This window comes from Oratosquilla oratoria, chromosome 17 (genome assembly GCF_046742065.1).
Source record: "Oratosquilla oratoria isolate Oo_2021 chromosome 17, ASM4674206v1, whole genome shotgun sequence".
Classification (NCBI taxonomy): Eukaryota; Metazoa; Arthropoda; class Malacostraca; order Stomatopoda; family Squillidae; genus Oratosquilla; species Oratosquilla oratoria.
The window spans coordinates 12,949,727-12,976,944 of record NC_134793.1 but is presented as its reverse complement, the minus strand read 5'-3'; the positions used below and the strand labels follow the sequence as shown (position 1 = coordinate 12,976,944).

The 27,218-nt window shown below is 39.3% G+C and overlaps 1 protein-coding gene across 8 annotated transcripts in view; it reads left to right on the top strand.

The window, feature by feature from the left end:
• Flo1 (flotillin-1) overlaps window positions 1-27,218 on the top strand; it is a 64,127-nt gene that overhangs the window by 33,936 nt on the left and 2,973 nt on the right. For 6 of the 8 annotated variants that reach the window (XM_076200464.1, XM_076200460.1, XM_076200461.1 and 3 more), the window contains 6 exons: window positions 5,258-5,473; window positions 5,840-5,920; window positions 8,162-8,268; window positions 11,117-11,327; window positions 12,104-12,268; window positions 20,827-20,880. In XM_076200464.1, the coding sequence (XP_076056579.1) occupies window positions 5,258-5,473; window positions 5,840-5,920; window positions 8,162-8,268; window positions 11,117-11,327; window positions 12,104-12,268; window positions 20,827-20,880 (834 nt within the window). Of the gene's footprint in view, window positions 1-5,257; window positions 5,474-5,839; window positions 5,921-8,161; window positions 8,269-11,116; window positions 11,328-12,103; window positions 12,269-16,856; window positions 16,937-20,826; window positions 20,881-27,218 lie in introns of all 8 variants that reach the window. The other 2 variants (XM_076200462.1, XM_076200465.1) reach the window with 2 other exon arrangements.

Below are 27,218 nucleotides of genomic sequence, written 5' to 3'. Positions count from 1 at the left end.
CATTCACATGGACTGCCTCTTATAGTCGTCAGCATGCATATTCAATACACATGTACATAAATGCATGCTGAAACACGTGTATGTATACCTGTGTAGGTACATATACATGAATGCATACATATATTTTTTTGTTCAGATACAAAGACTTGTGCATGTACATTTTTGGAAGTAAATGTATTCAGTTATTGTCAAAAATTATACTTGAATACCTTCAAAAAATTGTATCAATATAAACTGGGTAAAAATGCACATGCATAGATACATACAAATTCTTTCATATAAAGAAAATATGCTCACTTTTTCTTAGTTTATACTTGTCCATGTTTTCATATTGCCATGTCCTCACAGGCACACTGAGATGCACCTTTGGAACAAGATCTGAGTAGAGGTACAGAAGTAAGTCCACAAACATGTAAAAAGAGGCACAAAGGTGTGTGTGCCTACACACAACAAACACACACACAGACACACACACACATTATGTATATATATAAAGATGATAACAAGAGAAACTTATTGATAAATATAAGAGTGGGATTTCATTACATGGATTAGGACAAGATGTGAATTTAATTGGAACTCTGATTTGTGCCAGACTGGAAAATAGAGTGGCAATGTGATCGCCACAACTAAGAAAGGTATAATATAAAGGGTGGCAACCAAGACATATGAAGAGAGACTGAAAACACTGGTACTTCCCATATAGGAGGTGCAAAGAGAGATAGGTGATATGATGTTTATGCCAGAAAAAGATACAGACAAATTTGACTGAGGACCTGCTGGTATGGAATGAAAGATCAACAAGAGGTCACAGTAAAAAGTTGAAAAAACCTGATTGCCTGAAATATATTAAGGAGTATAACTTTCCACATAAATGGATGGATTAGTGGAGTAGGTTGGATGAAAATATGATCCAGGTTTGCAACATTAATTAAGATAAAATTTGAAAAGTAGTGACAAAGTCACAAGACTCAATGAGGATCATAACTCTCACCCTGTGTATACAACTAAGTATCAGCAATCAATTCATTGCCCCAGGTAACCAGCAACAGTCACTGGATTGGCCCACAAATCACTAGGAAAAAATATTGTCCTCTCTTGATAGGACTAGGATGGGCCAGTATAAAATAAGGTGTTCAGTGTCTTCTATGTGATGGCTACATCCTGAAAACAGCTGTGCTACTGTGGGTCAAGGAAGTAGTTTTCATATGGGGCTGATTGTGGGGGGGAAGTGAAGAAGTTTAGTGGAGAATTTTTTTTCTTTTTTTCTTGTATTAAGGGGAGACCTTTATTGGGGAGTGTGGTGACAAGAGGTCATGTATGGTGCCTCATACCATTGTGTTTGGAGGGAAGGTGAGCACATTGTCATCTCAGGGGAAGTTGTTTGTAGATTCTGTTGAAGAGGGTACTTGAATTTAATGTCAGGGTGGGGAGTTGTTCTAGTATTTTGTTTAACTTCTTGTCTGCTGTTTGTGTGGTATACATTCGTATCACCTGCCAGCATGTAGCTTGTTGACTCACCACCCCATTACTACAAAGTGGGAAGTGAGAAACCCCTGATAGGGCAAAGCCCTGTCGGTTGCCGCAAGCCACTGGGTTTTTTAGGCTGGTATTGGGTCATCTCCCTGCCTGGCCAGGGCTGTCAGAAACCAACACGACAAAGCCCGCAGCTAGCCCTGGGAATTAAACTCATGACTATATGCTCATGAGTTTGACATGGCATCGACTAGGCTAGTTGAGATGAATATATACATTTACACACACTCTGAAGGGGAAAGGATGATTGAGGAGGATAGGATGTCAGGTTGGAAAAAAGTAACTATTGGTATCCCACAGTGTTTGGTGTTCAAATGGGTCAAAGGCTTTAACAAAGGTGATGCAAATAAGGTCATCACACTAAGACAACAGGCCAGGACTCGCAGTAATGGATTTAAATTGGACAAATTTAATTTTAAGAAGGAAATAGGGATGAACCAGGTTACCAGTAGAGTGGTTAATGAGTAGAATAGATTTACATATTGTGAGCGCTGAAACTATTGGCTGTTTAAGAGGTTGGATAACTTGATGGGGATGATAGGTGCTAATGGACAACTGCCTAGTGCAGGCCTTATGGTCTCTTGCAGTTTCCTTCATTGTTATGTACCACAAGTAATGTTATTGATTTGTGTCAGTTACTTGATGAAAGGAATAATCATTTACCCCAGTCTCTTTGCTGTTGATACCAATATGATGAGAGTTAGAGACGAGAATAAATGTAAGTTGTTACAGTAATATCTAGATAGGATATATGAATGGAGCAAGAAGTGGAAAATGAATTTAATGAAAATAAAAGAAGTATTGAAAAGAACTAAAAGTAAGGAATGGCCATCATGACTATAAAAGGGAAATGAAAAAAATACTAAAATGATGGAGGAAATGGAGTATTGGTAATGAAAAATTATCACTGGAAAAATGTATCAAAATTATTGTACAAGTAGAGTGGCAGTCAATCCAATATATGGACAAGATGTTGAACATATGAAGAAAGACTTGATAAGCTGGAACTGCCAACATAAGATGAAGAAGAGGTGATACAATAGCAGTTTTCAGAACTATAAAATAAGTAGAAATAATTGACAAGATTTGATAGTGGTATTTGAAAAACTTGAGGACATGGAAAGAAATTTAAGAAGACTTGGTTTGTAATGGACATTATGTAGTAGTAATAGAAGTCAGATAACATGACCAGATTTAAAGTAAATTTTGACCATTGAAAGCACAGAGACAACCCCATGAGCAAAGCTCTCATCCTGTATATGAAAATTAGGTTGACACAGGTACACACACACACTGTATGCTCACACTTTGACAAAGGGGAAGAGGGTAAAATCCTACAAATACATTTGTCTCCAGCTTCTTGCCCATCCATTTCCCATGCCTCATCTCCAATCCTACCTAATTTCCACAATTTCTTCTTGGTTCCTACCACAAATAAATTCTCCTTTTGTGCCATAGCTTTTTGTACATTCCACTCCATTGCCCCATTCCCGCACCTTCCTCACCCTTCCTGTTTTCACTTTGCCCACTAACTCCCTTTTTAGGGGATATTGAGTGAATTTCATGCAGTCAATTTTTTAAGAGACTGCAATGACATCCCTATCAGCCAATCATGCACTAGTCAATCTGTTGCCCACCTCTGGGTCCACAAGTCATGCCCCATTCTTGTGTGACTTACCTCCACCCAGAAAAGAAAAAAGAAAAAGGAAAAGAAAATTATAATCACTTGTAACTTTTGTTATCCCTCCTTTCTGCTACCCTCCTTAAATATTGTCTTTGCTACCTCCTCTATGACTTCACTTCAGTGCATTATCCTCCCAAGGATGAAACTGATGGTTATTGCTAACAAAATCTATTGTTTTAAAATTTCCCCCTCTCCTCTTTTTTTTTCTATATCCCTGCATTTTCCAGTCTCCCTTCTTTTCCTTGTCTTCTAACATCCTCCCCTTTCCTCACTCCCCTCATTCCCCTCTCCTCTCACATTTCACTCTACCCTCCATGTTCCTCCTCCTCCTCCTCTCACCACACTCCCTATCCCCTCACTTTACATTTCCCCTACACATGGAACCAGTAATGACTACCTGCTTGTGGTGGTGTGCAAGATAGAATTTGAAGTAACAATTTTAATTCTCTTTGCATCACTTTCTCTTATGCTTCACTTCCCCGCTTTTTCCATACCCTAATTCCTATGTCTCTCCTACTTGCTGTCCCATACCTTCATGTTCATCCTACTCCTATGTATCATCTTGTACCCAATTCTTTCTCATACTCCAAGCTCACCTTTGCTTGTTCCAAAACCCACCGATCTCCACTCTTCCCTAAACCCTACTCGCTCACTCTCTCTCTCTCTCTCTCTATCTCTATCTCTATCTCTATCTCTCTCTCTCTCTCTCTCTCTCTCTCTCTCTCTCTTTCCCTCCCTCTCTATTTCTCTCTCTCCCTCTATTTCTCTCTCTCTCTCTCTCTCTCTCTCTCTCTCTCTCTCTCTCTCTCTCTCTCTCTCTCTCTCTCTCTCTCTCTCTCTCTCTCTCTTTTTCTTTCACTCTCTGTCCCTCCCCCCCATGAAATAATTTAAATTGAAGTATTGTAACTTGAGAATAAGAGACAAGACACACATACACAGACAAAATACATACATACACACAAATTGGAAAAAACAGTAGTGTGTACAAACACCATACAAACATTTGAGAACAAACATGTGAGATACAAAGATGGGTCACCACGAGCATAGCTCCTTTTTTCCATATAATACAACTAGGTAAATACACACCCATTCATAGCTCCTTTCCTATACAACAATATAAATAACCACACACCATTAGGTAAATGTAGATATACACAAAATAAAGCAAAACATATAGAAGTATGAGAAGAATCGGAACAAGGATCTCAGTTACCATCACACTACTGCATAGATGCAAAGTATTGCTTCTTAATTTATATAGTGTGCCATTAGCTGTTTCCTATAAGTATGAGCTTGGGAAAAAGTAACACATTGTGGCCTGATATAGCATATGTATGGATTTGATAGACAAATATGTCTTCACCTGAATGTTGTGGTAACATTTACCACTCACAACAAACACCACCATCATCCATACCATTGTATTGGTGCCCTGTACAATTCAGGCATAAGTATATATATATATATATATATAAAGGCTTGAACACGTTAGGATAAAACAGGTCCACTACCTACAGTTGCTCACCCATAGTTGATTACAGGCCTGCTTTTGACACAGTTTTGGCCTTTATTTGTGCACTGTATAACCTAGTTCCATGGTGGTCCTCGTGGCATTCTGAATGTTTTTCCTCAGCTCTGCATGATCATGGTGTCTTACTGCTGTAGTTTGCTGTTGTGTAGCTATATCGCTTCATTAGTAATGCTGATAAGTTGTTGGAAATATTGATGCAAACAAATATAAATAATATTTTGATTAAACAGTTTCATTGAATTATTATATGCTCAGTGAGAATTAATACTACACCTCTACTAGTTTATATAATCTACATCACAGGTGCTGCTTGGTGATGTATCATATATTCATGTTCAATATGCCATGACTAGCACTTTTTATCTTTGGGTGGTGCTATTATAATTATATGAAGAAATCCAAACACATAGAATCAGCATAATGATATTTGAAAGTCACTTAATTTTTTTTTTTTTTTTTTCTGTATCATTTGAATATTGCTATTCTTTATATTATTTCCACAGGGGTATCTTGATGCCCTGGGTATGGCAAGAACAGCAGAGGTCAAGCGTGATGCCAGGATTGGGGAGGCAGAAGCTACAAAGGACTCGCAGATTAAGGAAGCCATTGCTGAGGAGGAGAGGATGGCAGCTAAATACATCAACGACACCGAAATTGCTAAGGCACAGCGCGACTTCGAACTTAAAAAAGCTACATATGATATGGAAGTACAAGCAAAGGTAAGTTGATTTCATGTATGTATGCTCAGGTATAGATGTATATATCCTTGTTTAACTTTAAGTAAATATTTTATTTGCATTGTTTTACAGGTAGTTCTTGATTTATGAACTGATCATGATCCAGAAAAGAGATTTGTAAATCAGATGTTCATAAATCAAATAGAACTTTATCATATTAATTGTTACCATGAATTTCATTGAATGGAAACCTAGTATCAAAGCTGCTGACATTGGTTCTAGGTTTTATGTGGATTTATAGCTACTGAACATTGTACTAGTATAGCTATTTCTATTTATCATCCCTTTTGATATTTGTTGATTTTATGAGATGGACTTTTGTGTGCATCAATTGTTTTATGTTTTCAGAAAGCAGAGGCAGAGCTTGCTTATGAGCTTCAGGCTGCTAAAACACGACAGAAGATTAAGGAAGAACAGATGCAAATTAAGGTGAGTTGCTTCATGCTTTCTTGTTCATAGTTACATATACCAATGGCTTTTCCCCTCTTACAAGGGAGGCAGCCAAAGTCAAATGGCAAAATTCCACTCCCACCCATTGCACTCCCATCCACCACCTCCACCCTCTCATCTTGACTCCTCCTGGATGATGGGGCATCCCTCCCTTGGTCTCATCCAAAGCAAGACTACTTCATTTAATCGGTGACCCCCACTCTCCATCCCCACATGCAGTAAGACTGAAGGGAGAAACCCTTTGGGATCTGTCAAAATATCATTCACACATAACCACTCCCTAATCCCCTTCCATCCCCCACCCACTCCTTTCCATGCATCACAGTATCATCCATACACAGCAATTCTCCACTCACCCCTTATCTTCTGTCTTCTTTCCCCAACAGACATCTCCCTCTTGCTCAATGCCCCTTTTACCCCATCCATCCATCTCATCCTCAATCATCCCTTCATGTTCACACCATCCACCTCTGCCTTCCACACCTCTTTTACTAATCTTTCTTTGCTCATTCTTTCCATGTGTCCAAACCATCCCAATATTCTTTCATCAACCCTATTTCCCATCTCCTTTTCCACTCTCACTCTCCTCCTCACCTCATTTCTCACACTATCCACCCTTGTAACCCCTACCATACTTCTCAGATCTATCATCTCAAATACATTTGAAACTCTTCAAAAGCAAACTGGATATGGAGAGATACAAAAACGGGTCATAACAAGTATAGCTCTAGTCCCATGAAATACAACTAGGTAAATGTCTCTGCCCCATACAGTGCTGTCGGTACAATTACCCCTTCGTACAATCTCCTCGTAGCATCCATTCCCAAAATGTCTATTTCTCATTACACTTACTTGCTTCTCTCAATCTACAACCCACCTCCACTCCTCCCTTTCTCACCACATGCAACCCCAAGTATCTAAAGCAATCCACTTCCTCCAGCTTCTCTCCTTTAATACTCACTTCCAAATTGCTGCCATCCTCTCCCCTTGTACATCTCAGCACCATATTTTTATCCACATTTACCTTCAACTTTCTCCTCTTGCACACCTTCCCAAACTCCATCAAAAACTTCCTTAATCCTCCCTATGATCCTGCCACTAGTGCAGTGTCATCTGCAAACAACTGGTTTACCTCCCACTTACCACTCCCACTTACTTCCCACACCCACTACCTCATCATAGGTGTTAAAGATTTATGCCTTAAAGAAACAGCACTGAGAAAGTGTAAGAAGGCACATTGCCATGAATCTAGAACTAAACATTCAACTAAGAGTCCGTTTATTTATTTTATATATCAAGGGCTTTTTCCCCCTTATAAGGGAGGTAGCCAGTCAAGGCACACACCCACCCACATTCATTCTACTCCAATTCATCACCCTCTCACCGTAGCTCCTCATGGATGAAGGGTCAATCCAGTCTCCTGCCCACTGCCTGGGTCAGAAGCAATGTAGCAAAACACTGTATATCCACAGCAGGGCCACTTGATTTATACAGCAACCCTCTCTCCTCATCCCCTCATGTAGAAAATAGAGAAGAATGGGAGAAATCTCTTCAGGCTGCATCAGCATATCATCCATACCCAGCCGTTCTCCACTCACACTATCCCTTTCCTTCTCCCTTCCCTACTCAACAGACATTCCCCTCCTATTTATGGACTTGTTACTTTTACTATGGACTTTAACTAGAACCCATAGTTGATCAAACCCACCACCACCCACCCTACCTCCACCTGAAGGTGCTGCATCATTGGGCCAGAATTTGGTCTTAAGAACAGCTCCATCACTCACACTTTACACAACACGTCAAATTCCCATCATCATATACACTTGCCATTTATTTTCATTAAGCAGTGGAACCAACAAACCTCTGCCCTCTCACATCTTCAACAAACTGTTGATATCAGGAAAAAAAGAAACATGTCTTTACACATGGTTTGAATGCACAAGACCCATTACACACATGCACCTCAACAGTGCAACATACTGACCAATTCTAAACATTATACAACAGATTGGACCTGCTGCCTGGACATACCAAAACCCTCAGCCAAAAACACCCAAACGTAAAACAAATATACCCTACATACACCTTCCTTTAACATACCGAAAGCTCCATCCCTCCATTAGGGGATGGTTGAGTCAAAACATTTACTCACTAACTCCCGGACCTCCCCCTACCTTAGTAACCAATGATTAATTGAAAATCTTTTATCCTTCTTAGGTTGTTGAGCGTGCACAAGAAATTCATATTCAAGAACAAGAAATTCAGCGTCGTGAGAGAGAGTTGGAAGCAACGATTAAACAGCCAGCTGATGCAGAAAAATTCAAGTAAGTGTTAAACTAAAAAATGAAGAGTACAGTAATTGTGTAACATTTAACAGATGTTTTTGTTATGTTGCAAGAGTGGGAGAAAATTTATAGGCAACAGAGAAGGCTAAGCTTAAGGGTGTTTACAAAAGCTTTAAACTGTTTCTCAAGGTGGTAGAGAATTAAGAAACCCTAAGATATTCCATGGACATGTAAGGAAAGATGAAGAGTAGTTAAGGCACCCGAGTTGGATGGGTGTCTTGCAGAGTGTCTAAAAAAGGGAGGTACATTGATGGTGGACTTGCTGGTAAGATTATTTAATGTTAGTCAAAAAGAGGGTAGAGTGCCGGAGGAAAAGAGGAATGCCTGTATAGTGCTGCTTTACAAGGGAAAAGGGTACAAGTGTGAGTGTAGTGGTTTCAGAGGGATCAGTTTGTTGAGTGTAGTTGAAGGCTTAAGGGAGGGTTTTGATGGAGAGGAACAGAGGGAGTAATTGGTGAGGAACAGTATGGTTTTAGGACAAGTAGGGGTTGCGTGGATCAGATTTTGTGGTAAGGCAGGTATGTGAGTTAGTTTTAGGAAAAGGTAAGGATGTTTTTTTGGGCCTTTATAGATTTGGGAAAGGCTTATGACAAGGTAGACAGGAAGGCATTGTGGGAGGTATTGCAGATAGATGGGTTAGGAGGAAAGCTGTTATGACCACTCAAGAGTCTTTACAATAGTAGTAGAGCCTGTGTTAGAATTAGGAGAGCGAGTGGTTTGAGGTAAACATGGGACTTCGCCAGGGATATGTCATGTCACCATGGCTGTTCAATTTATACATGGTTAGGGTGGTGCAAGAAGTAAATGCAAGGGTAATGGGCAGGGGATTGGAGATGGTTAAAGAAAATGGAGAAAATTGTGAGATAAGCCAGTTGTTTGCTGATGACAATGCACTTGTAACAGGATCAGAGGAAGGATTAAGGAAATTAGGGAAGGTGTGTGAAAAAGTTAAAGATAAATGTTGGTAAAAGCAAGATGGTGAGGTGTGCAAGGAGAGGATGGCAGCAAATTAGTTATATGTCAATTCATTATCATATACTATTTACCTGTTTGTTTATTATCTAACTATATCTATGCATTTATTTATGTATTTTATTTGTTATTTACATTATTATAGTTTTATTTATTCATTCATTATTATCATGATTTTTTTCCGCATCCGACCTAGATATGGACCAAAAGGTCTCCTGTCGGCATGCACCGCCTTTGTAATCCTTTGTAAAGACTGGAGGAAGTTGATAGCTTTAGATACTTGAGGGCAAATGTGGTGGGAAAAGGAGGAGTGGAGGTGTAGGGAGAATGTAGATTGAGAGAAGCAATTAAATGCCTTGGGGGATCAAAAAGATGTAATGAGAAATAGACATTTAGGAATGGATGATAAGAGGAGATTGTATGAAGGAGTGATTGTTCCAACAGCACTGTTTGGGGCAGAAACATGGAACATAAGATAGAAAGTTTAAATGTGTTTGAGATGAAATGCCTGAGAAGTATGGTAGGAGTAACGAGGCTAAATAGAGAGAAACAAGGAGATGAGGAGAAGAGTCGGGGTTGAAAGGGAGTTGGGAGATAGGGTTGATGAAAGAGTATTGGGATGTTTAGGACACATGGAAAGAATGAGTGAAGAAAGATTAGTAGAAGAGGTGTGGAAGGCAGAGGTGGATGGAGTGAACATGAGGGGGCGACCAAGGATGAGATGGATAGATGGGGTAAAAGTGGCATTGGGAAAGAGGGGAATGTTTGTTGAAGAAGGAAAGGAGAAAACAGAAGATAGGGGTGAGTGGAGGATGGTTGTGTATGGATGATGCTGTGATGCAGGGAGTGGATAGGAGATGGGGAGATTGGAGTATGTGTGAATGATATTTTGATGCAGCCCAAAGGGATTTCTCCCCATCTTCTCTTTTTCTGCATGAGGGGATGGAGAGGGAGTGTTGCCGATTAAATGAAGTGACCTTGCTGTGGATGTGCTGTGTCTTGCTGCACTGGTTCTGACCTAGGGCAGTGGGCAAAGTGCAGGGATGACCCATCATCCATTAAGAGCCAAGAAAAGAGAGAGGGAGGGGTGGTGAATGGGAGTGGAGTATGTGGGGATGAAATGGGTGGGAGTAGATTTATGCCTTTGACTTTGGCTACCTCCCTTGTAAGGAAGCCCTTGGTAAATGTATGTCTACCTGACCTGTTTTCTTTCAATTTATTCCCCACATTGATATGTCAGTATGAAAAATTGTATTTCAATGTATCCTTCAAACATTCTGTCTTGAATTTCTTGCCATGTCCTGGGACTAATGATGTCCTGCAAGATGGAAGTCAGAGAATTATCTCTCTGCCATCCAACCTCAAAACCCGTCAACACCCTACCCTCTCTGAATGGTTGACACACTGTCTCAAGACTGTGCCTAAGATCTTTTAATCATCTTACCTGAAACCCTGTACCTCCCTTCTACTCCGTCTATTAGAGTGAGGTTTAAAGTTGGGCATATACATGAAAGAATTGCAGAGGGAAGTTATAGCATAGATTGTATGATGTTAAGATGTAACTGCTAACCAGATGGTTACCATGTAAATGATGGAACCCTGTTCTGGATGTGCAGTGTTTTATTGTGTTGTTTCTGACCAAAGCAGTGGGCAGGAGATAGAGATGACCCTTCATCCACAAGGAGCCAAGATAAAAGAGAAATGGGTGAAGGGTGGAAGTGGATAAGGTGCATACCTTGTCTGGCTACCTCCCATGTGAGGGTGGAAGATGCCTTTTTGGTGCATAGATTGTTAGATAACTAACCAGTGTGTCAAGAGTAGGTATTGTAAGTTATACATATTAACTACACCATAGGTTGGAGAAACTAGCTGAGGCTGGCCGCAACAGAACAATGCTTGAAGCAGAAGCAGAAGCTGAAGCTCTGCGTGTCAAGGGAGAAGCTGAAGCTTATGCAGTCCTAGAGAAGGCTAAGGCAGAGGCGCAAACAATGACTGCTAAAGCTGAAGCTTTTAAGGAATATAAGGATGCTGCTGTCATGGAAATGTTCCTAGAGAACCTGCCAAAGGTTTGTTATGATATGTACATATTCAATTTGTGGGACTGGAGGGGATTAATGATGAGTACCTGTTAGTGGTATTCCTCTAAGATGGGTCAGTTATTCCTTAGCCATTTGTCTCCAAAACCCGTCAACAGCCACACCTCCAACAGGTGTTACTCAAAGGGGCTGATATTTGCTTGCTGGACAAGACCCAAGATCTCTTTCCATTTAACCACTTCAGTACGAGTCAAATTCTCGCACACAGCATCAGCTGCCATATTCATCACACTACTTGCATTATAGAATATAAAGTTACTGCTGTATTGCTCATTCTGTTTTACTCTGAGTAATAATAAACACAGAAAATGTGATCAAACCAGTTCACAGAATCCAGGGTCAAGTCATGTACAACTACAAAAAATATATATAATCAAGACACTGATGCTGGCATCCTTGTGTACCCACTTGCGCCTCATGACACCTGTGTAGGCGTCATAGTACTGAAGTGGTTAAAATGTATTTCCTCCATTTTTCACACAAGGAGAGCTGAAAAATGTAACTGCTCCCCTTCTTATACTACATTAGTTGACATAAATTCCCCAAAACTAATACATCAGACAACAATCCAAAATATCTTCCCAAAGAGATCTATGGAAAGAACCAAGGGCAGTTGCCAGCTAGCATGTATTATCACCATTATTCACCACCACAATTTCGTATGACAGGATTGCACAATAGATGTGATGTAATATGGTGGCTTGCTTGTGAGGCAAAACAGATTTATTAGAGTATTTCTATTTCAGGTTGCTGCTGAGGTTGCTGCTCCCCTGTCACAGACAAAAAAATTGACAATGATTAGCAGTGGCAACACAGAGATTGGAGCTGCAAAATTGACAGGAGAAGTCATGGATATAATTGCCAAAGTTCCAAGCATGGTCAAGGACATGACTGGCGTAGATGTTACAAAGGTAAGTTTGAATGAGAATTTAGGGAGCACAGGTAGAAAGATGAACATCAGATGATGAAATATTGACATTTTTCAACAACTTTTATTCATTTTCTCTTGTAGTTAATTAGCTTTCAGTGATTTCATGTGGCTGTTCCTAATTTTGGGGAAAAAGAAAATTAGAATTTACATTGGTGGATGGCCATTTGTTATGTACTTCTAGCAACCTAACTGTAATACACACGAATTTTGGGCCTCCTTTTGGAGACTTTAAGTACCAGTTTTGGGTGGGAGGTGGAGAGTGCCTTGCATCTTGAGGAGGTATGGATACACACTGGATCTTTGAATTGCCCTAGAGGCTTTAACAAGGGTGATAGACAAGGTCATCATATTAAGAAAACAGGGCAAGACAAGGTCATCATATTAAGAAAACAGGGTAGGACTCACAGTAATAGATTTAAATTGGACAAATTTAGATTTAAGAAGTAAATAAGCAAGAACAAGTTTACTTATAGGGCAGCCAACAAGTGGAATGGGGATGAACAGGTGATAATGGACATGAAACTGCCTAGTGTAGGCCTTATGGTCTCTTGCCATCTCCTTCATTCTTATGCATCTATTTCTTCTTGAATGACATTGCCATATGTAGGCCCATTTCAAAACTAAAAAAAACAAACTGAGACCCACAGAACAAGAGAAGGAACTACTTCATCAACTAAATAAAGACACCATACAGATACGCAACAACAAAAAACTAAGAAAATGCACAAACTAAGGAAAAGAAATGAATGTGGGATACTGTATAATCTATTCTATCTGTATACTAAGGGCTTTTTCCCCCATATAAGGGAAGTAGCCATGGATACAGTATAAATCATTAAAAACTCAAAGTAATCACCCCAACCTATGAAACAGATAGATCATGTCAAAGAAAAAATTCCTTCACTAAAACTTCAAACCCTCAGACTCCAGAAAATAGGAAGATAACCAGAAAGATACTGTACAAGATAAAACCAGACACATATGCCACCAAACCCCTTTCCAACAAAGATGCAGAAAATACATTTAAAAGAAGAAGAAAAAATTAAATAACCCATGCAGAAGGCCCAGACCAACTTTCATACCATGACACAATTAGGTCCAGTACTCATAAAAGCCTTGACCACTCCTGGATGTACAACAAAAACTCAACAATAAACATTTACAAGAAGATAAGATCAAAAGGAAAAAATTGATGTCATGCCTTCATTGGTTACCTCGCTTTTGGTACATAGATAGTAAAATTGAATGGCCAACTTTTTCCATTGGGCAAGAGTTTTAAATCCTAGGCCTCACTTTTGATACATGTATTTCAGCCCACACATGAAGGACCTAACAGTAGAAATGAGCAAGTAAATAAACATACTAAGATCAGTAGCAACCACCAGTTTTGATCAACAGAATGAAACTAATCAGTCTACAAACAGTTCAAAAGAGCTTTTCTCAGTTATGGCTCCATGGACTGGTTTCAACCTACCACCACCACCATCACATATAGTACACATCTTACTTTTGACCATATCTACTTTAAGCTTACGTTTCTCACGTTCCCTCCTGAACTCAATCAAACCACTTACCTCAATCTCTGACTCTGCTACAGTGTCATCTACAAATAAAAGGCAGGTAGTCCCTGGGCCCTCTCATAGGTTTATTTAGGAAGGAACCTTGGATTTATGTCTGTGCTGTATGTGAGACTAATTGAAAATAGTAGGAGTCACCAGTTGTCAGCCCTCCTGGTGTACGAAAGTAGAGGACATGCAGATGAAGTTAATAAGGGGAGATATTGGGCCCAATCCATAGAAGATAGTGTGTCAGGCCCACTGGACTGCACCTCTAAATAGAGCAATATGGGGTTTGAAGATGGGTTGCAGTGAGATGATATTCTCTTACACGCTTTTTCCCTGGACCACCTTGTACAGAGAGCCAGTGTCAGTTAGTTAGGTGTTAAAGGAGTAATAGTTAAGGAGGGCAGTAGAAAGGATGGATAGCTGAACTTTAAAAGTAATCAGTGTTTTTATGGGTGGAGGTTATTCTCCTGTTATAAAAGAATGAAGTTTTGTGTCTTCTAGAGTATTTACCAATTGTAATGAACAGGAAAAGTTACACATGTGGGATTCTGTCTCTTTTTCTCCAATTATCAGACCTAATTTTGAACTCCGTTATTTATATATTTATATTTCTCTTGCCCATTCTCACGACCTTATGACTTCCCACTTCTAGACAAAGTGACCTGTAAGTTTTATCTACTCCTTCTAATGACCGGAACACCACAATCAAATCACCCTTCATTCTTTCAGTGATGGCAGGGGCATTATTTTTAGTATTTCTTCATATGTTACCTTCAAGGCTGGGAACCAAATTGCTCACAGCTGTCTGTATTCTCTCAATCCTGCTTATATCCTTCACTTTCTGTGGAGACCAAAAGTACTGCATATTCCAGTGTAGGATGAATCAGGCATTCCATGCAAGATTAGGAGGAAGATATCATAAGGACTGGCTATTTATGTAGTAAATACTATCCAAATTGAGAACAGTGGCCTTCAGCTATGAGGATGTGTCATCTAGCTGATAGCAGAAGTCATTTCATTAACCTTGTGATCAGTAAATGGAATGAACTAACTAGAGGTGATGGAATAGAGTAGACTGAAGTTATAAGAATGAGTTAGATAAGCACCTATGTGTAATATCTGCTGATTAGTTATCGTCTTTTTCTGTGTACTCGCCAGTTTGTATGTTTATATTATTTTTTCTGAATTGGATACATGAAATGAAAGTTGTTGATGTGCCTTGCCACTGTAATACATCATAAAGTAATAGCCATAAAGATGAGAAAAATGGTTAAGATGAAGAAAGATCCTTGAAGAATGTTGAACAAAGTTAATAGACATTTTAGTTTGAAGTTAATAATACAAAAAAGAAAAAAAAAAAAAAGGAGGTGAGGGTGAGGGTTGAGAGGATATAAAATTAGAAGTGAAAATAGTAAATGTTGCCACAAGTATCACTGATTGGAAATTGACCACCCTGCAGCAGCTGGCAATGATACTTTGGTCCACCCATAGATCTTTCTTGGAAGAAAAAGGTGTTTTTGTCAATATTGTACCAGTGTCTGATGCAACACTAGTACAACACAGACAGCAGTCCAGAGTTTCTTAAGAGAGAGATCTGTGGAAGAACCGGAGTACCATTGCCAGCCAATGTGGGGTTGCAGGTTTTCCACTTACTGAAACCTTAGGCAACAGCTGATTAATTGCCAGCATGGATTGTTTTTTATGTCCCTGGGTAAGCATAGTAGGAGGAAAGTAATTGCAAGTTTTCAAGTTGACAGAGATCTTAGGTTCTCACATCCTCGTCCCACTTACCTATTCTCTATAAAAGTAGTGCCAGTTACTTTGTTATTCAAGACCAAAACCTAGATGCCTCTCAACAACCAACTACAGGAGAGTTGCATAACATTTATGTACCTCCACCCCTTCAAGAAAATGTTCATATTGTAGTGGCATTGTCTTTTGTCAGAGGAAATAATTACACCAGAGGGAAAATGATGTAAAAGACATACAACAGTACTGTTATAAATGAGTTGTGGAATATATGCTGGAAACCTCGCAATGATCCTGAGGATAGATGTATGATAGATCACTTCAGTCAGTCAACTTCGGATACTATCAATACTTTCATCAGGAGGTGCATCCATGTTAGCTTGACATTGGGTCCTGAGATCAGGCCCAAGGTCTGTAAATTCCATATAAATATTTCTCAACGAGGTGATATACATCCCTGCCATGGTCTTCCCCTTCATGCCTTCACATATTTCTTATCATTCTATGCTTTACTGCCTGTTGCTGTTTTCTTTTCCTATTGCCTTGTTGCACACAACCAATGCTTTCTACAGATTTTTTAAGTGCACCTTTGATATCATTATCTTATTGTTTTAATCCCTTGATTTTTTTGTTCCAGTAAACTTTGCACTTAGAGACATTGCAGAGTAATGCATTTTTTATATGTTTATCCTCTTTATATCTCTTTAGAACTTTTGTATACATCTGTGCTCCCTTAGTTATGAAAACAGTTTGTGTATATTGTGATGTATATACTGTTTATGCTTTTTGTGTTTATCAAATGATGTTTGTGTATTCATTAAATGCTTAGGGACGCTCCATGTCGGTTGCTCGTTTGCTAGTTTTTTTTATCAGTATTTTACCCTTTGCTTGCATATTGTATGGTAAACCATATTTTGTGCATTAATGAAAATAGTGGAGAATTTCAGTTCATATTAAATGTTTGTGCAGTCATGGGTGTGATAAGTCAAACTTATACATTGTTGTGACTTTTCTTCATAAAATTTAGATTATATGGTTCCATCCAGTACATGGAATTACTTTTGAATTTAACTATGAAACTAGAACAAGGTGTAACATAATTCATAAGTTGACATTGCAAAAGGAACTGTACCGAGCTTCCAGTGGAGTGCTAATGAATAGTTAAACTGTCATCTGTTTTCATTGAAATCATAATCTTCTTTTTACTCAATAATATTAGTATTCAGTAACTGAATTACCTCTTTATATTCAAAGACCATTACCAACGCAACCAGTCGAGAGGCTTGGACGAGCCCACCAGGCCGACGATAAAAATTGTCGCAGATTGGATGAGTGTAAGGAAGCTGGCAGTTTCATGTTGCTTAAATGAGTATGGTGGAATTTGTGGTGCAGCACAGCTTTGTGGCCCACTGTCATTCTCTTTTCTTGCACTATCAATGTGTAGTGTTTATGCAAAATATATATGTCAGGTGATGGGTTCTTTAGTTGGAGAACAGGATGTAAGCAGCTGTAAGATTAAAGCAGCTCAGAGTGACTATGAAAGCTTCAGATTGTGTCGAGGTTTATCTTGCACCAGCATGCCTCCCGTTTCCTTCACTAGTATTAGTGTGTTTATATTTTTAATTTGTTCTTGTACATTTGTCTTTGTCCATTCACTTCTCATTTTTTCTTTTCCTCTCCATGCTTGCTTTGAACATTCTCTCAACAGATGCATTTCATGTATTCTTTTCACAATCCGTACCACTTCGATAGAAATCTTCATAATTTTATTGATCTTCTTGTTTACTCTCTTCTTGAATGAAATCTTGTCTACTCTTCTAATACCCCCTCAACAGTCCATTGTTACTTCCATTACTTTTCTCCGTGGTGCTGGAAATAACCATGATTCACTTTTGTAAAGTAGTACTGTAGTTTCCATTTAGATATAATCCAATATCCATCCACAATGCAGCTAAGGAGAACTCAAACATTATACTGAAAGTTAGTAAGAAATACATATCTAGAAACTGCAGGAGAAAATACAAGCCCAACAGTATACCAAGGATGACCTCCCGCAATTAGAAAAGGAAATAAACATGAAGAGGAAACCGAATTGTACTGAACAAGAAAATAAATTACTACACCCAAATAAATGCGTCACAAAACATACATATACCAAGGGCCTTTTCCCCCTTACAAAGGAGAAAGCCAAAGTCAGACATAAATCCACTCCCACTCATTTCATCCCCACATACTTCACTCCCATTCACCCCCCCCCCCCTCTTTTCTTGACTCCTCTTGAATGACAGGTCATCCCTGCATCTTGCCTACTGCCTTGGGTCAGAAGCAATGCAGTAAGATCACAAAACAAATGGGGGGGGGAAATGTAAACTATACATGAAAAAACAAATGTGGAGCATCATACAGATCATGAAAGGAAAATAAAAGGACCTACAACCCCTGGAGCAACACAGAATAGGAGCCCATCAGTGTAACAGTAATACAGCATCGCAAGCACTTCTAAAAACATAAACTTCAAACCCACAACTCCAGAAAACAGAGATATTAAGAAGTACACCAAACTTACTCACTAGGAACAAACTGGACAAAACATTAGTGCTTGTAAAAATCATACACGAATTTAGGAGCAAACTAGACACTGCAAGATACAAAGGCAGGACACCATAAGTGTAGCTCCCTTCCTGTAAGATACAACTAGGTAAATACTTCCTCTTTCTGGTCCTTGTCACAGGACAGAAAATGGAGTTGAGAGTTGTAGGGTTGGCAAATGATAGTTTGAAAGGAGATATTAAAAGATAATTAATAAATAAAAAGTAGAATTTGGAATGCTTGTTTGCCAAGTGGGTTAGGTTGTTGTTACTTGTGACAGAAGTCAAGGGACATTGGTTCGTTTCCTGCTACTAGCAAGTTGAACCTAGGGTATGGTTCATTAAATTCCAGGCTACAAAGTCCTCTGTAAAGGGGCACTGTTCTAGCCTTCTTATAGGGAGTTTTGTAACATTAAAACAAATCAAAATTTGAAAGGGACAAGTTGTACCACTGTTGATCAGGTCACTTCCTCACTCTCAGCATTGAATTCGCTAGTGGGAGTCAATTCCAGAGGGCGCCTCATGGAGATGGTTTATTTCTCGAAAGGGGAGGAAACCCTGGCCTACTTAGCAGAGAGAAACCCAAGCACAGCATGAGGTTACCCTGTTTGGTGATACTGACCAGTGGTTTTCAATCTATCATCTGTGGATCCCTGGAGGGCTACATGTAGGACCAGCATCCAATATCTAATCCCATGTAATGGATACATGATAATTCTATTCATTTCTGAGGTGGTTTCCAGGAGACTAAAAAACAGTAATACACAAGCAAGGGATACATGAGAAAACAATTTGAGAACATAGGAAGCTCACTGGCCAAGCGGGTTAGGGCGTTGTTACTTGCAGCGAAGGTCAAGGGGATAGTGGTTTGAACCCTGCCACCAGCGAAGTTGAACCAAGGGCATGGTTCATTAAATTCCACGTCACAACGTCCTCTGTGAGGGAAACTGTCCTAGCCTTCCAATAGGGGGAGTTTGTGACGTTGAACCATATCGCAATATTAGGATACTGGTAATGTATTTGAAGCCACTGCAGGAAGTCTAAGGTTGCTAAAGGAGAAGGCCTCTAAAGGGCTAAAGCTATCCATTAACTTGTTCACTGTTGTTGAAGATTTGTACATTTGTTTGACTGCCACCAGGGAGTGTTACTCAGCCAGGGAAACCCACTTGCACTGCAAAAGGATTGAACCATTCCATTTTCTCTCGGCATGTGCAGAGGGAATATCTTCATAAATCTTTTATCATGCTTGTGTTTCTGTACTGGAGTATTGACAACGTGATGACATGCACTCAATCTTTTAGGAGCTTTTTTGGATACCCCTACAGTTTGGAGCCACACCCTGTTTGTACATACACATACCAAAGGCTTTATCCCCCTTACAAGGGAGGTAGCCAAAGTCAGAGGCATAAATCCACTCTCATCCATTTCATTTCCACATAGTCTATTTCCATTCACCACCTTCCCTCCTTGGCTCATCCTGAATGACCCACTGCCCTGGGTCAGAAGCAATGCAGCAAGACACAGCGTATCCACAACAAGGCCGCCTCATTCAAACAGTGACCCCCCCATCCCCCACCCACTCCCTTCCATGCAGCACAGCATCATCCACACACAACCACCCCCATCCTCTGTCCTCTCCCTCCTTAATCAATTATTTGAGTTGAATTTATTCATTAAAAAAGTGAATTGTTTTTATTTTTTTATTCTTGTACCACCACAGGGAGATCAGAAAAAGGAAGAGGTAGTCATACAAGTGGTGAAGAATAAATTCAAGGAAAATATAAATAAAGGGGAGGAGTAATACAAAAACATCTCATTACTTTGTGAGGGGAGAGGTACACACATATACCCCTGTGGTGGGGGGAAAGAATACTGCCACCAAGTCTTCCCACTTGAATTGCAAGAGGTGACAAAAACAAGACAGGGATTAGGACTAGGGATCCTTTTCCCTGTAGCCCCACAAGGGACATTAAAAAAAAAAAAAAGTAGACATAAGAGGGTCTAGGAGTTTTCCAACCAGTGTGATAGGGATGGAATTGGGTGGGAGTAGTTTTTATGCCTTTGAGTGGAGAGGTAGCATAGATAAATGATACACAATTCTAGTCTGTAAGAACACTCCAAAATAGCCCTTAAAGTGCTACATCATGCAATCAACACCCCATTACAGGGTAATCTTAGTTATATAGGAAATTTGTATATTATCAAGAGGAGATGATCAGGACACTTGTAGTAAATCTTTTTCAATCATCCTAGTCATATTATGTCATGGTAACAATTATTTAGGAATGTTCACTGGCCAAGCAGGTTAGAGCATTGTTGCATGTGGCAAAGGACTGAAGGTAGTTTGAATCCTGCCTAGCAAACAAGTTCATAGCAAGAGCATACTACATTAAGTCCCCATCTTCAAAAAGTACTCCATTAAGAGACACCATCCTATCTCCTTTGAGAGGGTAGATCATCACATTATACTGAATCTTCTGTTATTTAACAAGAAAATTATTACACGTTTTATCTTTGTATTGAAACTTTGTGTTGAGTTTAATTGGTTCTCTCATATGACCCCAAATACATGTTAAGGCTATTCAAAAGAAACCTATTAATGTTCTAAGGGAAATTGCAAATCATTCCACTTACAGGGATTCAAGATTGAGAAGATCTCAACAATCCCCAGCACCATACCCTGCAGAATGGTGAATACAACGCCCATGTCCATAAAACTAGTCAAGGATATGAAGGAAACTACAAATTTATGAATGCTTGTATTTTTTTATTTTATTTGTTTTTTTAATTTCCCCCTTCCATTACTAGCACTTGTACAGAAAAGAAATGGTGCATGTCCACCAATAGACATTGAACAATGTAATGTACTCATGTAACCAAGAAGTTTTGTAAATAGATATTTAAAACAACCATTTCAGAAACACATGAGCACTTCCAAAGATCACTGTCCTGGATTGCAGGACAAATTTACACTCACTCACCCACCCCCACCCCTACATAAAAAATAGAAAAGAAAATAGTTCTGACTTAAAAATTTAGTTATAGTTTTTAGTTTGTTTTTATTTTGTGTTTTCAGTTTGGCTCTGTTGTTAGCTCGTTATGTTGCTCTAATATGTTACATTGCATGCCCACATTTTTTTTTTTTTTTTTTTATTTAATATTGAATATTTTATTGTAAAGGCATGAATATTGGCTGCTAATCTACTGGACAGGGCGTGGCAGTATTTTGTTGTTACACTGTGCAGCATTCACACAAAATAGACAGAACAGTATTTGAGGAGTTCCCAACTGAAATTAAGTTTCAAATATAACATAATATTGGTTAAAAAAATACAAGTATGCATTATGAAAGGCACTAGATTCAATGGCATCAAGAGAGTTTGTGACTCAGAACATGTTACTTCACATGAGTATGCATTGAGCTCCTATTTGGAAGATTCAGTCTATAGACAACATATACCAAGGACTCTTTCCCCCTTACCAGTGAGGTAGCCAGAATCAAAAGCCATAATTCCACACCCACTTCCATCCACTACCCCGACCTCTCATCTTGGCTCCTCATGGATGATGAGTCATCCCATCGCTGCATCTTGCCCATCACCCTGGGTCAGAAGCAGGGCAGCAAGACCGCGCATACACAGCAAAGGCACTTCATTTAACCGATAACATAGAAGATGGGGAGAAATCCCTTAGTGTTGCATCAAAACAAACATCGTTCACACATAACCACTTCCATTCATCATAGTATCATCCATAAACAGCCATTCTCCACTCACCCCAATCTTCTGCCTTCTCTCTTCCGCCTTCTCTCTTCCATCCTACAGACCACCCATCTTGCTCAATGTCCCTTTCACCTCATCCATCTGTTTTATCCTTTGTTACCCCTTCATATTCATTCCATCCACCCCTGCCTTCCACACTTCATTTACTAATCATTCTTCACTCATTCTTGCCATATGTCCAAACAATCCCAATACTCTTTCATCAACTCAATCTCCTTTTCCACCTGTGCTCTCCTCATTTCTTACTCTATTCAACCTTGTAGCCCCTACTGTACTTCTCGGATATTTCATCTGAAACATATTTAAACTCTTCCTCTTTTCCTCTATTATGTTCCATGTCTCTGCCCAATACAGTGCTGTTAGCACAGTCACCACTTTATACAATCTTCTCTTTGCAACCATTCCCAAATGTTTATTTCTCATCACTCAATCTACAATCTACCCTACCTCCACTCCTCCCTTTCCTGCTACGTATGACCCCAAGTACCTAAAGCTATTCACTTCTTCCAGCCTCTCTCCTTTAAGACTCAGATTCAAATTGCTGTCATCCTCTCTCCTTGTACATCTCATCACTTTACTTTTACCCACATTTACCTTCAACTTTCTCCTCTTGCATACCTTTCTAAACTCCGTCACTAACTCCCTTAATCACCCCTCTGATCCTGCCACATCTTGTGGATCCTACCCTCTGATCCAGTTCAAACACTAAAAGATAATCAGGCTTTAGAATGTAATTCATTTTCAACTGTAACACATTATCCATTAACAGAATATTTAGAAGATGTAACCCATGAGAGGGAACATGTCTCAGAAAAGAATGGGCATAGACTCTTGATGCCATTGTAATATTTTTCATTGTGTATCTCCAGGCATTGTCCACCAGTTAAATAATCCATTATCCAAAATGTGTCTTGCAGAAGAACCACAGCTCTCGGGTAACCATCAACAACCACCAGATTGGCCCACAGGTCACTCAGGGAAGAGATACTTTGTTGTCTTGAAGAAGGTTATAGCAGGGCAGTATGATTGCATCTGGGGGAATTTGTTTCTGTGGCCAGGTCTATGTTGGTATTGGTTTAGATGGATGGCCTAAACACAGTTGTGTTAATGTAGTTCATGCTTTTCGTCAAAAGGATTTCTCTGTAGAGCTGATGTCAAGAGGAGTTTTGGAGATCACAGTTGGTCTTGGAGTGCTTCTTTTGTAGCGTGAGTGTGGATGTGTTTAAAGATGAAAGTAGACAGAAGCCATAAAACACTGGGCCTCACTTTTAATATACATGTCCTTCAATCCACACATCAAGGACCTAACAGTGAAAATAAACAAACACAAAGTAGCAAGTACAAGTGTAAGTCAGCAGAAATTAACCATCTCTGTATACAGACTATATCTTCCTGGCATGGTTGCCCACAATCAAAAAGACTTGTCACCTTACAAACTACACAAAACCAAACACTAAGAATAATAGCAGGATTCCCTGAAACACCAGTAGAATATCTAAAATGCTGATTCCTTCTTCCCATATAGTGGTGCATGAGAGAAATAAGCCACAGTTATGTTCAAGATCCCTCAATCCCAACCATCCAAACTATCTCAAAGCAAATACAAGGAACTTATAATAATGATTTTAACAAGAAAGAAAATGAGCATTACTCAAATACCTTCAACAGTCTATCATCTGCACCACACAACTTATCCATACAAGAACACATAATTTGTATCACAAAACAGACACTCCAGAGATCAATTCTACAGAGAAATCCCTTGCACAACAAGCTAGAACCACATTGTCCTGCCCACCACCACCTTAACCACTTCAATACAATGACACCTACATAGGCATCATGAGGCGTGAGTGGGTACGTGAGAATACTAGCATCAGCGTTTTGATTATATTTGTTTTGTAGTTGTAACTGAGTGACCACTGAATTTTGTGAACTGGTTTGATCATGTTTTCTGTGTTTATTATTACTCAGAGTGAGAGAACGAGTAATACAGCAATGACTTTATATTTTATAACGCGGGTAGTGTGATACATCATACATTAGGCAGATGCTGCATGCAAGAATTTGACTTGTATTGAAGAAAATAAATTTAATACCAACACAGAATAATGGCCACAAATACAAATTGTCCCACATGCAATCACCACACTGATGACAACAAACACTTCATCCTACATTGCCATACCCTACCCTTACCCAAACAACAACATATCTTTGAGTTACTTATGAGCTATGGATTTTCTGCAAGACCAGGGATTGACTGGTCCAGATTGTTGGAATTTTGTTGTCTTTCCAGGAGTGGTTTAATTATCTATCAATGCCTTTATACATCACATCATGATGTTTACTTGGGGGCTTGAAAAATTACATAATAGAAGTCCCATGTATTTAATTTGTATCGGGGTACTGGATACATGGTATATACGGTACAATCCGTTATTTAGGGAATTTAGTTGACACCAGTTACACAGCATTCTTTTATATCTGGTGAGGCACCCTTGTTCATAGAGGTTGAGCACACCTATTTTTTATACTTTTTGCTTTTACTATCCTTTGTTACTGTTGTTCTTAAATTTCTCTTGTACAAATTTGATGAGTTCTGTATGTACATATGTTGAGGGAAGAGGACAGTAGACTGTCATATCTGGTGAAAAGGAAATTGAGTATGGAGATGAAGTGAAAAGGGAAGTAAAATGAGGAAGGCAGGTGCTGAAGGTAGGCAAATTAAATGACAAGGAGAAAAAAAAAAAAAAACAGGCAAGGCTGAGAGAAGTATAGAATGTACTGAAAGATAAAGGAGTAAAAGGTGCTCAGGAAAAATAAGCATGTTTCAAGGAAGAAGTGCTAAAGAGCGCAGAGTATGTGGGATGAGGAAGAAGGGATGGAACAAAAAGAGAGACAGCTAATGGTGGAACAAAGAGGTGAGGGTAGTGGTGGCAGAAGAGAGACGATCATATGAAGAGTTAGTGTATAGAAGAAATGGGTATGTATACGAGAACTACAGAATAAAGAGGGTGGAAGTGAATTGCAAGGTAAGGGAGGCCAAGAGGAGTATGTATATAAGGAAGGGTAGACATATGACAGAATTAAATAGAAACTAAATAAATAAATGTTAGAAGAAAGTGAAAATAGGAAGGGGGTTGAGTAGGGGGGTGCAGAGGAGAAAGTAAAGGGTGCAGATGGACAAATGTTAACGGAATGTAAGGGATGAAAGTAACTATCTCAGGAGGAATGAGGACTATCATAAGAAAGATGTCTGAGAATGAACACAAACAGAAGGCTGTACAAGAGAGTGACTGTACCCATAGCACTCTATAGAGTAAAGAATTGTAATTTGAAGGAGTCAGAAAGGAAGAGATCCACAAGAAGCTTAGACGAAAGGGAAATGGATGGGAGTGGGATGGGTACAGTCACTCTCTTGTACAGCCTTCTGGCTCCTTCCCTTGTAAGGGAAAAGAATTCTCTTGGTATATAGAAAGGAAGAGCCTAAACGTGTGAGATGAAGCATTTAAGAAATATGGTTGGGGTATGAGGATGGATAGAGAAAAATGAGGAGGTGAGATGGAGAGCAGGGGTGGAAAGAGCTGGCAGATAGGGTTCAACTAATGTGGGATGGTTTGGGTATACGAGTGAAAAAAGACTAGGATAGTGAAGGGGATCATTGGGTGTGTGAGGAATGTCTGTTGAGCAAGGAAGGTATGCAAAAGATAGTTGAAAGGAGAGTGGTTGTAAATTGATGAGGAAATGATGGAGCTTGAGGGGATGTGCTTTTCTACTCTGTAAATTTTAAGTGGTGAGGCAGTAGTTGATTTTCTTTCAGCCTGCTTCCAGATTTCATCACAAGATCTTACCTTCCTCTTCTTAGACAGGAGACGAGGCAAAGGGTGCAAGAGTTCAAAATGAATTCTAACAGGTTGGGAAAACCTCACTCCCAGAAATGGATGAAGGATTTCCTTGATATGATGTTAGGATGAAGGGCAGTGACTCACAGAGTCCCACAGGGGTCAGTTTTGGTACCAATAATGTTTTTTTTTACTGATGTTAATGACACCATAGAAGGTATGACAGGCTACACTAACATGTTTACAGATGGAACAAAAAGGTCAACAATAAGCCAAGTGTGGAAAATGAAACTCGACACACACAAAAATGCTAAGTATTGGGAATACAGAAGCTCAGGAAGACCAACAGTGAATTACTCCATAGAAAGTGAGACAGTTACAAGAAAAGAAAATTGAAAAGAGGAGGATCAGAGAATGTTGGTAATAAATGGATAACTTGCCCCCCATGTGTAAATTCTAGGATTGGAGATTACCTGAAAGTGACTTTTCACTGTATTGAAGATGATAGATATATATTAATTATATCAAATCTGCCCTAGATTAGAATATGTAATAGTGTGACCTCAACACAAACTGAAAAATATAAACAAGGTCCAGGAAACACATTGGAGTATTGAAGAAAGCAGAGAGGTAACAATAATGTTCAGTTCATTGAAATGAAATGACAAAACTGAGATCTATTGTTTTGGGATGGGAGGGCATCACGAGGTCATGGGAACAAATTGAAAAATATATCGGAAGGATACCAAGAGTTTTGTGTTAAGATGTGTCAACAGGAATAGTCGAGATCAGTGGTTCTTAACCTTTTTCATTCCCCGTTCCCATTGATATCTCAGAAATTTTTCTCGTACCCCCATCCAATACAAATGCAATGCAAACATATGAAAAAGATTAATGATACAAACCTTGCTTTGCTTTCTCATTGTAAATATACAGTACCATTGCACTAGCTATCATGTCTCGTACCCCTTGGAGGTACAGGTTAAGAACCACTGGTCTAGATGTAAACCAAGCAGACCATCGTATATACCAAATGGCCCTTTCTAGGGGTAGGTCTCGTCAAGGTATACACTGTCCCTTTACCCATTTGTTATCCTTTCTATCGTCTCTCTTTGAACAAAGAATTCTTGTCCCTCACCCACAGCACAGCCTGACAGCTAAAGCTGGTTTACCAGGACTGTTTCATTGCATGATGGCCATTCTCCCACATCCACTCAAGAAATTACAGAGTAGGCAAGAAGAAAGCCCTTCATGCTACATAAAATTTATCCATTCACAGCCACATACTCTCTCCGTTCCCTACTAAACAGACATTCCCTTTGTACCCATTTTCAGTCCTCCTCTCAAGTTCACTCCATCCACCTCTGCTAATCTTTCTTCACTCATTATAATGATAAGAAT